This window comes from Pelophylax lessonae (genome assembly GCF_965119305.1).
Source record: "Pelophylax lessonae genome assembly, chromosome: 8".
NCBI lineage: Eukaryota > Metazoa > Chordata > Amphibia > Anura > Ranidae > Pelophylax > Pelophylax lessonae.
This window is the reverse complement of record NC_138775.1, coordinates 72,308,795-72,326,494: the sequence shown is the minus strand read 5'-3', so window position 1 is coordinate 72,326,494 and position 17,700 is coordinate 72,308,795. Positions and strand designations below refer to the sequence as shown.

Genomic DNA, 17,700 nt, shown 5'->3' with positions numbered 1-17,700 from the left:
CCTACATGTAGCAGACGCGTGTCTTGGCTGAGATCTATACCGCTAACTGAAGTGTAACTAACAATTAGCTGCTTATTTTATTAGGCAGTGTTCCATGGTGGAATGTTAGAGGCTGAGTGTAAATCAAACGATGTCTTCCTATATTACTGTATTATGTCATGTGGAATTGTTGTCATTTTCTGCCATGATGTCTTATTTCATTACATGTGTCAATGCTGCAAGGTACTTTAATGAAAATATTCAAAGCTGACAGTTAAAATAACAACATTTTCTTGAAACAGCTTATAATCAAACACCAGTGACTCCCTAGGCACAGTAGCAGTGTCTGCTCCACGGCATTTAGCTGTAATTGCTGTGAGCTTATCTTTGTACTTTATACATTTATTGTGCATTGCCCCTCAGTAAAGTGGGGGGGGGGGGGCAGGGTGTATAATGGGGTACTGTAGTAAAAGCCTATTCTACTAAAAAGTACACTATAATCTGGCTTTTCGAAAGAAAATCCATTAACCCCTCCATGACCAGAGGTCACTGAAGCCTAGGTGCCCAGGCCAAATTTAACAGCATCAGTATGCAGTGGTGTACTTACAAACAACTGTGTTTCCTGCAATACCCACTGTACCATGATATATGTTTATGGAATTTTGTTTTATTCCTTTGATGTTCACATGTCTCAAAAACTTCAATAAAAACATTGGAAAGGAAAAACAACTGTGTGACAAATCTACCCATCTAAATATTTTTAACATGTTTTTAAGGACAAACATTTATTATCAAGTACACTGTTTTATTAGACAATCATTCTCTGTTTTTTTTATTATAGATAAATTAAAAAAGTATATTTAAGCATGTAAACGTGATAAATAGGTGTGCTAGATATGATCAGTGTGTGATTACCAAAGGCAAACACTGAATAAAATATGGAATAAAAGTGTTACCTTATATGGTGAATGTGAAAAATACAAAGAATAATCACAATATATGATCTCCATTCCCAGTGGATGCATCATCAGGGGAAATGCGTCGGGTGGAGAAGCCTGCGCTGTCACTATCTGTGGCCCGCGCTGCAGAGCGGCCACGATCTAGATTTCACTCGCCTTTCAAATCCAGCTTAAATGTAAGTGTTCTACCTTTCAATAAAACATTTTTTAGAGGTAATGCACTATTGCCCATTTTTTACTTCTATGTGGATACTTGTCTGCGGCTGTGTACTGTGAGGGGTCCAAGGAAGGAGCATACCTCTCCACAGCAATAGGAGTTAGAGCAGGATTTTACAAGGGAGTATATTGCCTGAAAATCTGGAGATCAAAATCACTCCTCATTCTAACCTGTGATATACTCACCTCTGGTGAGAGGTCTCTGTGTACCTTACACCGGGTGGAAGAGTGAAAGGTTGGGAAGTTCTTCTGTTACATCACATTGGCTGTTGTTATCCACAAAGTGCATGATATCTTTTATTTGGTAAGGGCATTACCTCTTCATCTTTAACACACTGGTGCTAAGAGGGATTTTGTGTTTGCACATCCTTCCTTTATTCTCAATTCACCTTTAAGAAGATTTCAGCTCTTTTTGTTGATGGACTTTTGGGACCCATTCATTTATTTGCTTTATATCACATATATATTTGTATTGTTTCATTGTTATATATTGTGATTATTCTTTGTATTTTTCACATTCACCATATAAGGTAACACTTTTATTCCATATTTTATTCAGTGTTTTCCTTTGGTAGTCACACACTGATCATATCTAGCGCACCTATTTATCACGTTTACACATTTTACTCTACCGAGGTTAGAGTTTCGGTTGTTGCTGGAAACTCTTTTTATTTGTTTGCGCACCTTATTTTTTTATCATATTTAAGCATGTATTAATGGATACAGAACTGCATTAAACAGTGTCTTTTGTACCTGGAGCTCAGCTTTAAAGCACTATTAAACTCAAAAGCAAATATTTACTATATTGCAGCCAATTTTTATATATGGTTGCTGCATTCGTTTTATTTTTTAGGCTTTCTTCCCTTTATTTTCCCCTGGTGATCTGGCCAGTAAGTCTGTTCTTTTCCAACAGAACAAGCTGTTCTGCAGATTTAACAGTTCAAGGGTTAAGACAAAGCATTTACTACTGACACGGGTGCCTACATGGATCAGATTTATTTCTGTAAAACCTTTATCCCAAAAGAAAAAAAAAAATGTTTGCTGCAACTGCTTATAAAGTGTTAGTTGGAGTTCAATTCAATTTGTTAGTGGAAACCTGCTAGTACATATAAAACTACCCCCCTCCCCCTCCAGATTAACAATGCTGCTGTCCAAAGGTGCCTCCTTGTGATCCTCCATTCAGAGAGGAGGCACTCTAATACAGGAGTTGTGTTACTGGTCAGATCACCAGGTGAAAAAGCTCCCCCCCCCCCCCAAAAAAAAAGAAAACGGAATGCAGCCATCATATCTAGTGATTGCTAAGCTGCAATATATTACACTTTTGGTTTTTGATTTAATTTAATTGAGGAGAAACTATAACAGTTTTTGGCCAATTTCATATTATTTTAAAATTATTACAGTCTTAAAATAATATTTTAAATGTGTGTGCATATATACAGTATACAGTGGATATAAAAAGTCTACACACCTGTTAAAATGACAGATTTCTGTGATGAAAAAAAATGAGACAAAGATAAATAATTTCAGAACTTTTTCCATCTTTAATTGGGGGGGGGGGGGGATAAAAAAAAAACTCAAATTATGTGGTTGCAGAAGTGTGTGTGCACACTCTCTTATAACTGGGGATGTAGCTGTGTTCAGAATTAAGCAATCACATTCAAACTCATGTCAAATAGGAGTCAGTACACACCTTCCATCATTTAAAGTGCTCTGATTAACCCCAAATAAAGTTTAGCTGTTCTAGTAGGTCTTTCCTAACATTTTCTTATTCACATTCTACAGCAAAAGCCATGGTCCGCAGAGAACTTCTAAAGCATCAGAGGGATCTCATTGGTAAAAGGTATCAGTCAGGAAAGGGTACAAAATAATTTCCAAGGTGATAGATATACCATGGAACACAGTGAAGACCGGCATCATCAAGTGGAGAAAATATGGTACAACAGTGACATCACCAAGAAAAAGACGTCCCTCCAAAATTGCTAAAAAGACTAGAAGAAAACTGGTCAGGGAGGCTGCCAAGAGGTCTACGATAACATTAAAGGAGCTGCAGGAATATCTGGCAAGTACTGGCTGTGTGGTACATGTGACAACAATCTCCCATATTCTTCATATGTCTGGGCTATGGGGTAGAGTGGCAAGATGGAAGCCTTATCTTACGAAGGAAAACGTCTAAGCCTGGCTAAATTTGGCAAAAACACATCTGAAGTCTCCCAAAAGCATGTGGGAAAATGTGTTATGATCTGATGAAACCAAAGTTGAACTTTTTGGCTATAATTCCAAAAGATATGTTTGGCACAAAAACAACACTGCACATCACCAAAGGAACACCATACCCACAGTGAAGCATGGTGGTGGGAGCATCATGCTTTGGGGCTGTTTTTCTTCAGCTGGAACAGGGGCCTTAGTCAAGGTAGAGGGAATTATTAACAGTTCCAAATACCAGTCAATATTGGCACAAAATCTTCAGGCTTCTGCTAGAAAGCTGAACATGAAGAGGAGCTTCATTTTGCAGCATGACAACGATCCAAAGCATACATCCAAATCAACAAAGGAATGGCTTCACCAGAAGAAGATTAAAGTTTTGGAATGGCCCAGCCAGAGCACAGACCTAAATCCAATTGAAAATCTGTGGGGTGATCAGAAGAGGGCTGTGCACTGGACATGCCCTCGCAATCTGACAGATTTGGAGTGTTTTTGCAGCAGAGTGGGCAAATATTGCCAAGTCAAAATGCTGACAGACTCATACCCAAAAAGACTGAGTGCTGTAAAATCAAAAGATGCTTCAACAAAGTATTTGTTTAAGGGTGTTCACACTTAAGCAACATATTATTTTAGTTTGTTAATTTTACTTCCCTCCACCTAGAAAATTTCAGTTTGTTGCTCAAGTTTTTAGGTCATATTAAAGGTGGAAAAAGTTCTGAAATTATTTATCTTTGTCTAATTTTTTTACATCACAGAAATCTGACATTTTAACAGGGGTGTGTAGACTTTTTATATATATATATATATATATATATATATATATATATATATATATACACATTTTTTTTTTTTAAACAATACTTTTTTTCTCACCAAAGCAGTTGTTCGTATTAGCCTGGTAAAGTTGAAAAGGAGCTTAGCACTCCACTCAGTAGCTGGTAATGTAATGGCTCTTTTCCACTACATGGTATGGCTCGGTACGGCTTGCTTAAACAGTACCACCTCGGTTGGGGTTCCAAGCGGGCTGTACCTATACCATATCCCACAATCCTTTGCATGCAGCCTTGATTGTTTGTCACTACTAGCCACTGATTGGTCAGAGAATCATTGTAATCCCAGCCACTTACTACTTTAGTGGAAAAGCAAACCAAGCTGAGTAGAGCCCATACAGTGCTGAAAAGTGCCGACTCGTACCACGCAGTGGAAAAGCAAACTGAGCCGACCTGGGCCAAGCAGTGCCGAGTGGAGCCGAGCCGGTACTTGCAGTGGAAAAGTGCCATAAGTATGAAGTTTCAATGTGCAATGTTTCATATTCACTTGACATTAAAGGAAAAAAATATTGATTTTAATTAATAAATGAATAGTAAAATAAACCAGATTAAAATGTGTTAACATACGAATTTACCAAAATCATTCAAATTATCCTTTGAATTATCTGGGTGTTAAATGATGGCTTCCACAGGCATTCCCAATACCTCTGTTTAAAGCTGAACTCCAGGCAGATATTAAAGGCAGAAATAAAACATGTCTGTATTCATTAATAAATCAATAAATTGATTTAAAATTAACACCTAGTGAAAATACCTGAATTGACTAGGTGTTAGCCTCTTGCAACAACCTCTCACACAACACTCAGCGCCGGTTCACATATGTGCCATGACAGACATTGCATGTGATTCGGAGTGCACTGCTCTGCAAATCACATGCGATGTCTGTGCGATGCAAATTCAGCCATACAGATTGTATGGCTGAATTTGCATTGCATTCGGACACAACTCGCACAGGACCCTTTTTTGGGTCCGCACCAGAATCAGATTGCATGGGTGTTCACACCTATGCGATCTGATTCATGTTGGAACTGACCGTTCACACTGCGATATACGAACTGATCTGGGGGTGTCGTTAACTCCGTATTGACACCCCCCAGCGATTCGCATATGTCAGTGTGAACTGCCTGGAATGCGATGTGGGAATCCGCAGTGGATTCGCAGGGTTCCCGCATCACATATATGTGAACCGGGGCTTGACTGACCTCATGCTGCTAACAGAGTCTGAGGACTATTTATAGCGGATACCACTATCTGCTGGGCACATACAAGGTGGTATCAAAAAGTCTCAAGACTAGTTTTGTAACACGCTAACAGATGGCAGCACAAGGCTACACACACCCTCACAGGGAGCACTGACCTTCATAAGTCAGTGTGCCAAAAGTCATTGTTTTATGGATATCGGGAGCTGTGCAACTGGTGCTATTCTGAACAGGTGGGTTACCACGTCTGCTATTTCATCATAGGCAGCAAGTTAATACAAGGAGCAAATGTGAAATTCACCCTGAAACTGGGACAATCTGCCACAGAGAGGTTTGACATGATTCCGCAAGTTTATGGCGATGCTGCAATGAGTAGTTCGAGGTGTTTTGGATGGCACTCATGATTATTCTCCGACGATCATCATGCACAAGTTGCTGAATGGTTTCAACATTTTCAGGGGTTGAGCCCGTTGAAGGTTTTCCGGATTTCTCGTCTTCTTTCAGTGATGTTCCTCCGCTCTTGAAGCGTGCGTGCCACTCAAAACACCTCAAACCACTCATTGTCGCATCGCCGTTGTCGTCATCATTAGCATCATTGCTGTCCATGATGAAATAGCAGACGTGGTAACGCATGTGGTCAGAATAGCACCAGTTGCACAGCTCCGGATGTACATAGGACAATGTATTTTGGCACACTCACTTATGAAGGTCGGTGCGCCCTGTGACTTTGCATGCACCCTTGTACTGCCATCTGTTGGCGTGTTACAAAACTAGTCTCAAAACTATTTGATACCACCTCGTACACTGCACCTGCACACCTGGTACACTGCACCTGCATTGTATATTTCATTCATAAAATGCAAGCCGTAGTTTTGACCCTACAGCGTTCCATAGAGTTTTCTCTCCATAACACTGAAGAGAATACTCTGATTGGTGGAGATACCTGTCACAGACTTTGACAGATAATGTAACCAGGTTGTTTTTTTTAACCAATAAGTGAAGTGAACAGGGCTCAACTTGCTTTGGGACACTTGTTCAATACATCTACAGAGCGCATCACTGTGCTTTATAAATATATATATATATTTTTTTTATTAACAGCGTTTCACTCTCCTCAAAGAAATCCAAGTGCACTGGGCCCCTGTGCCATTGACACATGCAGATTGCAGGGGCAGGAAAGAATCCATAGTAGGCACTATTGACTTAGGAAAATACACTTTATGTGAGGCTATGCTTTGTTTAATTTTTCATTTAACCACTTCCTGACCGTATACTGTATACTTCTGGGTCTGAGGCGCGCGCACCGCCAGACACGACGTCTTCCGGGACCCGCCGATCATTTCCTAGAGAGACAGAATGGCGGTCTGCCTATGTAAACAAGGCAGATTCCCGTTCTGTGAGAAGGGGAGGTAGTATTGCTGTGTTTCTGCTAAGCAGGAACACTGATCTCTACCTTTCCATAGTACAAGAACCTCCCACAGAGTTAGGAAGCACTCCCTAGGAACACATTTAACCCTTTGATTGCCCATGATGTTAACCCCTTCCCTGCCAGTGTCAATAGTACAGTGAAAGTGAATTTTTTTTTTTTACCACTGATTACTGTAATGTCACTGGTCCCAAAAAAGTGGCACTCAGTGTCTGATTTGTCCGCCGCAATGTGAAAATAAAAAAAATAAACATTCTATCCCTAAAATTATGAAGAAATTAGATTTTTTCAATTTTTTATTGGATATAATATAAATATAGCAGGAAGTAAGAAATATTGTTTTTTTTCGGCCTTTTTTTGTTTATAGCGCAAAAAATAAAAAAGCAGAGGTGACCAAATACCACCAAAAGAAAGCTCTATTTGTGGGAAAAAAGGACACAAAATTTATTTGGGTACAGCGTTGCACGATTGCCCAACTGCCAGTTAAATTACCCTAGTGCTGTATCGCAAACAAATTGCCAGGTTATGAAGGGGGGTAAACCTTCCGGAGGGGATAAACTATTAAAAGTTGATAAGGCCTTATATGCACACTTCAAAAACACAGTTTTTACAGGCATTTGACTTTTTTCTTCCCTTAAACGCCCCTCCATGTTAGCCTATATGTGTTCATGCACACATAGGTATTTACAGGAGTTTAGAGGCAGGAACATTTAGAAGGAAAAAAAAAAAAAAAAACATCGCTTGTGCGTTCAAGAGAGGAGTGTTTTGGCTTAAAAAAAAAACCCCACCAGAATGCATCTAAGCATTTAGCTCTTGAGCCCTTATTCATTTCAATGGCCAGAATTAATTAGTATTCTGGCCAATGAAATGAATAAACGCCTAAGTGCTTAATGCACCTAAACACGTTTGCAAAAACACGGCTTATGCGCGTTTTTGAAGCTGCTTTTCTTCTGCCAGTAGAAAAGAGTTTACAAAGGCCCCAGTGTGCATGGGCCCTAAAACTGGGCCCAGCATGACCAGCAGTAAACCCGAATGGTCATTTGATCTTTTACTTTGAGAGCTCAACTAGTCAGGATAAAGATGCTGAATTACTAAAGGAATTGAGAATTTTCACACATAAAATGTGCTCAATCACGAAAAGCAAATCAACTTATTTTATCTGCACATGTTCTCATAATTGGAGTGAATCTTCACACAATTGGTGTGTACATTCGAACCTCCGACAGTATAAATGTTATAATAATTTAAAGGCTGAATATCCTGCTTGTTTCCTAAACCAACAGTGACTGAATGAACAACCAGCTGTTTCATAAATTTAACAAGATTTGAAGATTTTCTAGAGTCTAGCATTTAATCCATTCACAGATCCACTAATCGGGTTAAAAACAAGGTAGAAGACAATGCAATATGCTGGAACTCCGACAAACTGTTTTATGTGAACATCCCAGAATTGCTATATACAGGCGGTCCCCGGGTTACAAACTAGATAGGGACTGTAGGTTTGTTCTTAAGTCGAATTTGTTTATAAGTGGGAACAGGTATATTTTTTAAGTTTAGCTCCAGCCAAAATAATAATTTCAAGTATTATGGATAGCATAGGGAAGGGTTAACACCTGTCCCTATATCAATTGGATTTTGAAAATTTTGAGTTGTTGTGGAGACAAGGATTAGTGATAAAGCTTCTTTGGAGACACATTTTTCCCATGAGAACTCTTACAGGAGTGAATTTCCCTTCCTAGGGGTAGATTTCTCCTCACTTCCTCTTGTCTTCCTCTGTTTGTAAGTAGGAGTCGTTTGTAAGTTGGATGTTTGTAACCTGGGGACAGCCTGTATATCTTTAGAGGGTGTAATTAAATGTGGTGCATGGCTAAGGAACAGAGAATCATAAAATTAACACAATTCAAATCTTTGTTACTGAATTTTGCACACAAAAAAAAAAAATACATTTTTGGCAGAAAAACAAAAAGTCTGGTTTGTCTTTTGTGATACCTTTTTCGCTTTTGTGCTCGTTCCCAGCTGTCCTTTTGTACTTAAGACACAGGTCCTGCCCGCTTGTGTCACATGACTCATTCTGAAAGGGTTCTATAATGGAACACATAAGATGAAACACACCATGATCAATCCATGACCTCACATACAAACTTTGCTTTTCTACTGTCATAATGACTTAATTTTGTAGATTGTGAACTTTACAACAAAATAATTTCTAATAAGCATTCATAATACCATCATTCCCATTTTCCCCTAATGAACCCCGTGTTGCCAGAACTGTTCTACAAGGCCGCTTTTAAAGCACTAATTGTGCAACTTTTTCTTACATTTCTGTTTCAATCATTTTTTTTTCTTTTTAAATGTTTTGAGTGCTTCACTGAACAGCAAACAACCCTTGCATGGTCTGTACATACAACAAGAAATGGTAAATAAGTGAAGGGGAGGGAAAAATGGACCAGAACAAAAAAAAAAGGGGGGGGGGGGGGCTTGGTAGATGGATAGACCGGCTAAGTCTTCCATAAGGCCACGGGTGAACACATGGACACCAACAGAAGTAAACATAGTAAACGAGCATTGAGCTATAGATAGCATATAAAACAAGGCCGAGGTAGCCATCCAGACGACTGCCCTTTACATCAGAGTATGGAACAATAAGTCATAAGGATCTTGAAGACGATTTACACTGTAAATAGGCCTAAAAAATAGAAAGGCCTCAATTCAGTGATTATAGCTTCTTAAATATTTCCCAACACCAAGCAATAAAATGGTCTCATTGGGGAGCTTTAGTTCCCCAACTGCAAACATGAGTTGCTTAATTAAGAAATCTTTTTCTTACATTTCAATGATATGTTGGTTATTGGGGTTTCGGGTGGAGGCATGTGGGTTTATTAACTGTGCACCTTAATCGAAAAACTGTTACAAGATAAAAAGCAGTACTCTGAAGCTGGCCATAGATACAGGCTGGAAACTGCTACGGAAAATTGTATTTAATCTTTAGAATATCTGTAGATTGAGATGTGGTACAGTGTGGTTGACCAAAAAATGGCAAACATGTACAAAAGCTATTCTTACTGGAAAGTCAGTTATTCCAATTTCACCTCATGACCCTAAATGACTACACTTTTAAGGACCAAATTTAAAGGAAAGTTTCAACTGTATTTAAAATATATGGAACATGTAAAAGCCTTTAACTTTCAGTAAATGATAATATGTATGTGTGGTAATGTTTTTAAACTTTGCTTGGAATTTTTTATTACATATGTAACTGGGGGCAGCAAACCTTGCCTATTACATACCCAGGCTTTACTTCTTGCTTTGCAGTTTTTTACAGTGGAGGGAGATCTACTATATCTGGAGCACGCAGAATCTGGTGCAGCTGTACATGGTAGCCAATCAGCTTCTAATTTCAGCTTGTTCAATTAAGCTATGACAATGAAACCAGGAAACGAATTAGTTACTATGCAGAGCTCCATGAGATTTCTCACACTTCAGTTTAGTAGTAAGTGTTTCTACTACTCCTCCTCCCAAGTCTATAGCTGGCCCTTTGAAAAGACTGCACTCCATGTGTAGCTATTGTCACTGCGTTATTTAATAGCTGTTTTTAATACAAATATATAGAAGAGCACAAATAAAATATGTAATGGTCATAATAAAATAATTTTTACGTAAAAATAGTATTATTAACTCTCAAAACGTTGTCATTGAAGACACCTCCCCTTTATTAGGTGCTCATACAGACTCTTCCATGGAGAAAAAAAATGATGATGTACACATACCTGCTTCTGCCTCCTAAACCTTCCTGTCACAACCAAATATTGGACTGTTCTGACCAGCACTTCCCGCCTCTTGCACATTCCTATTGACCAACGAGGCTGTACATAACAATGATGGGCCAATAGGAATGTGAACAGGAATGGCTTAGCGGTAAGTTCCAAAACTCTCTAAAAGTGTTGTGGAAATGTTATATTTGTGCGGACCTTTTTCAGGATATGTTTTATTTAAATTGACGTTATGTCTCCTGGTGTTGGTTTATTGGTATTCGCTATGCACACCGAATATGATTTTAACTGGCACTGAGGAAAGACCTGTAGCTGTGGAAATCTTCCATTAAATGGAGACTGCACGCTACTTGCCTGATCATCCCTACCGGCGGGGGCGCTCTGAGCGGCTATCGCGAACGAGAGAACGCCGCTCCAGATCTATGGCAGTGCGATGTAAAGTCCACCGCGAAAATGTATATCAGTCAGCCAGGGCCCCAGTATTCACTGGCAAGCATATGTTTGTGATGCGGAATTATTATCGTTTTGATAAATATCTTCCCTTTAGCAGGAATAATGACCGGTAGCTTTCTGTTATGCTCGATCCGCATGATCAAAATATTGCTACTATATCCTTTGCCGATATAGTCTCATTTACAAGAACAATAGTATAATCACTATAAAATATGGTTATTATGAGCTATATTATATAGGATTCACTCTAATAGGTTATGATGGGAGTGCATGCGCATGTATTAGCGTGGCCGCGTTCATGAGAATACACGCCAGTTCCATTGTATAGTGTTTGACACGTGGGGCAATAGTGCATGGTTCCTCGTGCACTCAATGGCTGGAAACTCTTGCACACGGCTCAGCTCGTTCATTAACATACACTTCCCTTTCTATTGAACGTTTGAATGTAAACATGTCTGTGATTGGTTGTGTTGTATAGTTACCACCTTCCATTGTAAACCATTGTTTCCTGACTATAAATAAACAAGAGCCCTGTGTTGGAGCAGGACTGATTCTGTTGGCACCGATCGTGACACAGCTCGGGCCTGTTTCCCTCTTTGCCACCGAGCGCTAGGATTTCTTTATACAAAAGAGCTGTACAATGTACCTTCAGCACAAGGGATTAATGGCGCTTGGCGCATATTAACACAGCGAAGTTCTCTGCACACCAAGCGAGTTTCTATGCACCAAACCCCATTAGGTTACACCACAAAAGTGTTGAGCATTTTGCCTGTCAGAACAGCCTGGCATTTAGCCATTTCGGGAAGGTTTGGAAGTTTGGCAGCAGGTTTTTTTTTTTTTTTCACTGTCAGACTCTCTCAGACTAAGACAGGCCATACAATATGCCAATATCTTTCCCGTTACCATGGGTTGAAGGAAAGAAAAGTGCTTAATTCCCTCCAACAACACAATCAATGTTGATGGGGGAATCCCTTCCACTGCGCTATTGTATTCTGACAGCGGGTAATGGGTAATAAAAAAAAAAAAAACTGACAGGCTGGTTGTATTGAAGTCAATTGATAGATCGACTTCGGTACAACAGTCTGCCCACAGGTGGATTGAAATTCAGCTGGTCCCTGTTGAACCGGCTGGATTTCGATCCATCTATGGCTGCCTTTATTTTATAATGTCCATTTAAATTAGTATGCTGATTCACTTATGACAAAAATATAGCACCCCTATCAAAAGAATCTCCATTTTAAATGGACCCAGTTGTTTCAGATTCAGATTTCAGATGCCTTCTCTCAATAAATAAAGATTTTCATCTCTCTAAAATGTACTTCACATTGTGTTTTACAAGTACAAATGTTATTGCAGATCTTTTTTCTTCTAGTGGTAGTTGCAAAGCTGCTTCTATAAATGAATGGCCATTAACAGCACTGTATGAATTGGTTCCTTATATGGTAGCGCTCTAGGAAGGTATAGCACCCAGTGCAGTAAACTTTTTTAGTGAACCCAGCTTCCTAATGTGATTGTAACAGTTTTTTTTTTTTTTCAAATAGTGTTACTGCAAACAAAAAATATGCATTTTATTCTATAATTTGCCTCATTTGCAATATCATGACACTAAAATTACAATTCTGGTATAATACATTGCAAAATATTTACAAATGAAATAGATTTTTTAAAAATTGTACACACTAAAAAAAGAAACAATTTCACAATGAATAAAAACCAAACATGTAAATGATAATGGTTTAAAAAAAGGGGGGGGGGAACTGAAAAATAATAGCTTAAGGGAGAAGGGGTAACAGACTAAATGAGAGATGATTACGGATAACTAAAGGGAATTAGGGGGTAAATAGGTATTAAATTATACTATTTTTTTTTCTTTGTACTTCTCAGGTTACCCCTTTGATCTGTTATGAATCAAAGTAAATACAAAGCAACAATAATGTTACATTGTATTTTTTAACTGAGCATCTGGACAGTGTTGTAAACATTGTTCAGAAGTGCCATGTTATATTTTACACAGCAAGTTTTGATTGTCAAAATACAGGGAAGAGCCATAGGGGGAGAGGCAGCAGGGAACAGGCTGTACATCTACTTCAATTAAGCATTTTTGGGCTTACATCACATGCCCAAAGTCTGCAACCCATTAAACTTAAGAAATGTGTTTAGTTAGAACATTTTACTGCACTGGGACCTTCAGTTCTATACATGTTTAAGTAGCGTGTCAACTTTTTACCTACTACTAAGAATTGGACCATTGTCTGAAGCAGCTAATAATGTTTTGGGAGATCATTTTTAACCCCCCTTTTTACCAACCCTTTTAACACCAGAAGCATTTTCTGGGCTTCCTGATTATGTGATCATTTTGATTGGCTGTACAATGATCACGATACTGGGAGTTCCCAACCATTGCTAAGTGACTGGGAGCTGTCAGTGACAGTGTGGTCACAGTGCTGTAAGCTGGCGATTGAGCATGCTCCCAGCACTAAGTTATGCATATACAGTATCTCACAAAAGTGAGTACACCCCTCACATTTTTGTAAATATTTAATTATATATTTTCATTTGACAACGCTGAAGAAATGACACTTTGCTACAATGTAAAGTAGTGATTGTACAGCTTGTATAACAGTCTAAATGTGCTGTCCCCTCAAAATAGCTCAACACACAGCCATTATTGTCTAAACCGCTGGCAACAAAAGTGAGTACACCCCTAAGTGAAAATGTCAGAATTGGGCCCAATTAGCCATTTTCCCTCCCCAGGGGGTCATGTGACTCGTTAGTGTTACAAAGTCTCAGGTGTGTTAGATTGGGTGTTATCGCCCTCACTCTCTGATATTGGTCACTGGAAGTTCAACATGGCCCCTCATGGCAAAGAACTCTCTGAGGATCTGAAAAAAAAATTGTTGTTCTACATAAAGATGGCTATAAAAAGATTGCCAAGACCCTGAAACTTAGCTGCAGCACGGTGGCCAAGACCATACAGCGGTTCAACAGGACCGGTTCCACTCAAAACAGGTCTCGCCATGGTCGACCAAAGAAGTTGAGTGCACATGCTTAGCTTCATATCCAAAGGTTGTCTTTGGGAAATAGACGTATGAGTGCTGCCAGCATTGCTGCAGAACCTGAAGGGGTGGGGGATCAGCCTGTCAGTGCTCAGACCATACGCCACATTGCATCAAATTGGTCTGCATGACTGTCATCACAGAAGGAAGCCTCTTCCAAAGATGATCCACAAGAAAGCCTGCAAACAGTTTGCTGAAGACAAGCAGACTAAGGACATGGATTACTGGAACCATGTACTGTGGTCTGATGAGACCAAGATAAACTTATTTGGTTCAGATGTTGTCAAGCGTGTGTGGCGGTAACCAGGTGAGGACTACAAAGACAAGTGTGTCTTGCCTACAGTCAAGCAAGGAGGTGGGAGTGTCATGGTCTGGGGCTGCATGAGTGCTGCCAGCACTGAGGAGAGACAGTTCATTGAGGGAACCATGAATGAAAACGTACCGTGACATACTGAAGCAGAGCATGATCCCCTCCCTTCAGAGACTGGGCCGCAGGGCAGTATTCCAACATGATAACGACCCCAAACACACCTCCAAGACAACCACTACCTTGCTAAAGAAGCTGAGGGTAAAGGTGATGGACTTGCCAAGCATATCTCCAGACCTAAACCCTATTGAGCATCTGTGGGGCATCCTCAAACAGAAGGCGGAGGAGCGCAAGGTCTCCAACATCCACCAGCTCCATGATGTTGTCATGGAGGAGTGGAAGAGGACTCCAGTGGCAACCTGTGAAGCTCTGGTGAACTCCATGCCAGTTAAGGCAGTGCTGGAAAATAATGGTGGCTACACAAAATATTGACACTTTGGGCCCAATTTGGACATTTTCACTTAGGGGGTGAACTCACTTTTGTTGCCAGCGGTTTAGATATTAATGGCTGTGTCTTGAGTTATTTTGAGGGGACAGCAAATTTACACTGTTATACAAGCTCACTAATTTACATTGTAGCAAAGTGTCATTTCTTCAGCGTTGTCACATGAAAAGATATAGAAAAATATTTACAAAAATGTGAGGGGTGTACTCACTTTTGTGAGATACTGTATGTGGCTGCACTTTAAAACGCCCACCTCCATGCTGCCACATATATGCGTACAGCTTGGGAGAAGGGATTAAAATATATATAAACCTTATATCTCTTGTAAGCTTTAACATGTTAATGTGATTTCAAAAGTAATTGTCAATAATTATAAATCTGTTGCTTTTGCCAAAATAATATCTAGTAATCCTGCCAAGATCTTTGGTCAACCACTTCCTGTTTTAGGGTGACAATGCTTTGTCCCTGTGTCCCATTTGTGCTCCGGCAACCTCATTCTTTCATAAGGGCTTTCACGCCATTGTACTGTATTACCACAGCTTTGTGTATTGGTGCACTCCAGTGTCATTCACATTTTTTCCAAGACACACATATGTTGCACTGTATGGCACTGCAACCCATGGTAATGCATTACAGTGCATTTCAATGTGATACAAATGAATGGGCTGCCTTAATATAAGGATTAAATGCATGGCTTTGGATCACTCATGGTATGAAAGGGCCCTCAGGGTTTAAACCTACAGTGCTGTGAAAAAGTATTTGCCCCCCTTCCTAATTTTTTTCTTTTTTTTTTTTTTGCATATTTGTCACACTTCATTGATTCAGATCATCAAACAAATTTTAATATTACACAAAGATAACCCGAGTAAACAAAAATGCAGTTTTTTATTGATGATTTCATTAAGAGAAAAAAAAAAGCTGCAAACCTGCCTGACCCTTTGTAAAAAAAAGTAATTGCCCCTAAACCTAATAACTGGTTGTGCCACCCTTAGCAGCAAAAACTGAAATCAAGCGTTTGCGCTAACTGACCAGGAGTCTTTCACATCACTGTGGAGGGATTTTGGCCCACTCTTCTTTGCAGAATTGTTTTAATTCTGCCATATTAGAGGGTTTTTGAGCTTGAATGGCCTGTTTAAGGGCATGCCACAGCATCTAAATCGGATTTAAGTCCAGACTTTACCTAGGCCACTCCAAAACCTTAATTTTGTTTTTTGTTTTTTTGTTTAAGCTATTCAGAGGTGGACTTGCTGGTGTATTTTAGATCACATTCCTGCTGCATAACCCAAGTATGGTTGAGGTCACTAACTGATGGCCGGACATTCTCCTTCAGGATTTTCTGGTAGAGCACAACAAAATTCATGGTTGCATCAATTATGGCAAGTTGTCTAGGTCCTGAAGCTGCAAAGCAGTCCCAGACCATCTCACGACCACCACCACCACATTTGACTATTGGTATGATGTTCTTTTCATGAAATGCTGTTACTTTTAAGCCAGATGTAACGGGATGAACACCTTCCAAAAAGTTCAACTTTTGTCTCATCAGTCAACAGATTATGTGCCCAAAAGTTTTGGGGATAATCAAGATGTGATTTGGCAAATGTGAGAAAAGCCTTTGTGTTCTTTTTTGTCAGCAGCGGCTTTCCCCTTGGAACTCTCCCATGGGCGCCATTTTTATCCAGATGTTGAACCATTAAGTTTCGGTTCACACTGGTGTGATGCGTGAAACCCTGTGAATCAGTGCCGGTTCCCGCATCGCACAGTGATATCTGCGAATCACTGGGGGTGTCAAGGTAAAGTTAATGACACCCCCAGATTGGTTCTCAAATTGCAGTGCGAACTGTGAAATAGTGCAGAAATCGGATTGCATAGGTGTGAACACCCATGCGATCCGATTCCAGTGCGGAGCAAAAAAAGGTTCCTGCACCATTTTGGTGCGAATGCAATGCGATTTCAGCCATACATTTTGTATGACTGAAATCGTATCGCACAGACATCGCATGTGATCTGCACAGCAACACGATCTGAACAGCAATGCAATGTCTGGCATCGCACTAGTGTGAACCAGCACTAACACTGACTTTAAGGCAAGAGAGGCCTGCAGTTCTTTAGATATTGTTCTGGGTTCTTTTATGACCTCCTGGATGAGTCGTCTTCGTGCTCTTGGAGTAATTTTGGTAGGCCAGCCACTCCTGGGAAGGTTCACCACTGTTCCAAATTTTCAACATATGTGGAGAATGGCTCCTAGCGTGGTTCGCTGGTGTCCCAAAGCCTTAGAAATGGCTTTGTAACCCTTACCAGACTGATACATGTCAATTACTTTGTTTCTCGTCTGTTCTTCAATTTCTTTAGCTCCCGGCAGGATGTGTTGCTTATTGAAACAGCTTCTATGTAAGTAATTTATTGATTCAACGGGTCTGGCAATTGAAATTTAACTCAGTTTCCAAAAAAAATGTGATTAATCACATTTCATTCATGATTTAGCAGGGGGGGGGGGGCAATTACTTTTTCCACAGGCAGGTTTGGACAGCTTTTTTCCCCATAATAAATTAAATTCTTATTTAAAAACTGCATTTTGGATTTACTTGGGTTATCTTTGTATAATATTAAAATTTGTTTGATGAATCATTTAAGTGTAACAAATATGCAAAAGAAAAAAAAAAAAAAGGAAGGGGGCAAATACTTTTTTACAGCACTGTACCACTGTACCTAACCAGTTATACTTTACATCAATGCCACTCCAGCCTTTCCATTTCTGTTGTTCTCTCTGTATCTGTTCATTCAGATATAACAGTCATCAC

At 39.6% G+C, this 17,700-nt stretch overlaps 1 protein-coding gene across 1 annotated transcript in view; it reads right to left on the bottom strand.

The window, feature by feature from the left end:
* Positions 1–17,700, bottom strand: part of PHF2 (PHD finger protein 2) — a 460,832-nt gene that overhangs the window by 5,671 nt on the left and 437,461 nt on the right. The window contains exon 22 of the mRNA XM_082265845.1: positions 8,801–8,893. Within this exon, the coding sequence (XP_082121971.1) occupies positions 8,801–8,893 (93 nt within the window). The remainder of the gene's footprint in view (positions 1–8,800; positions 8,894–17,700) is intronic.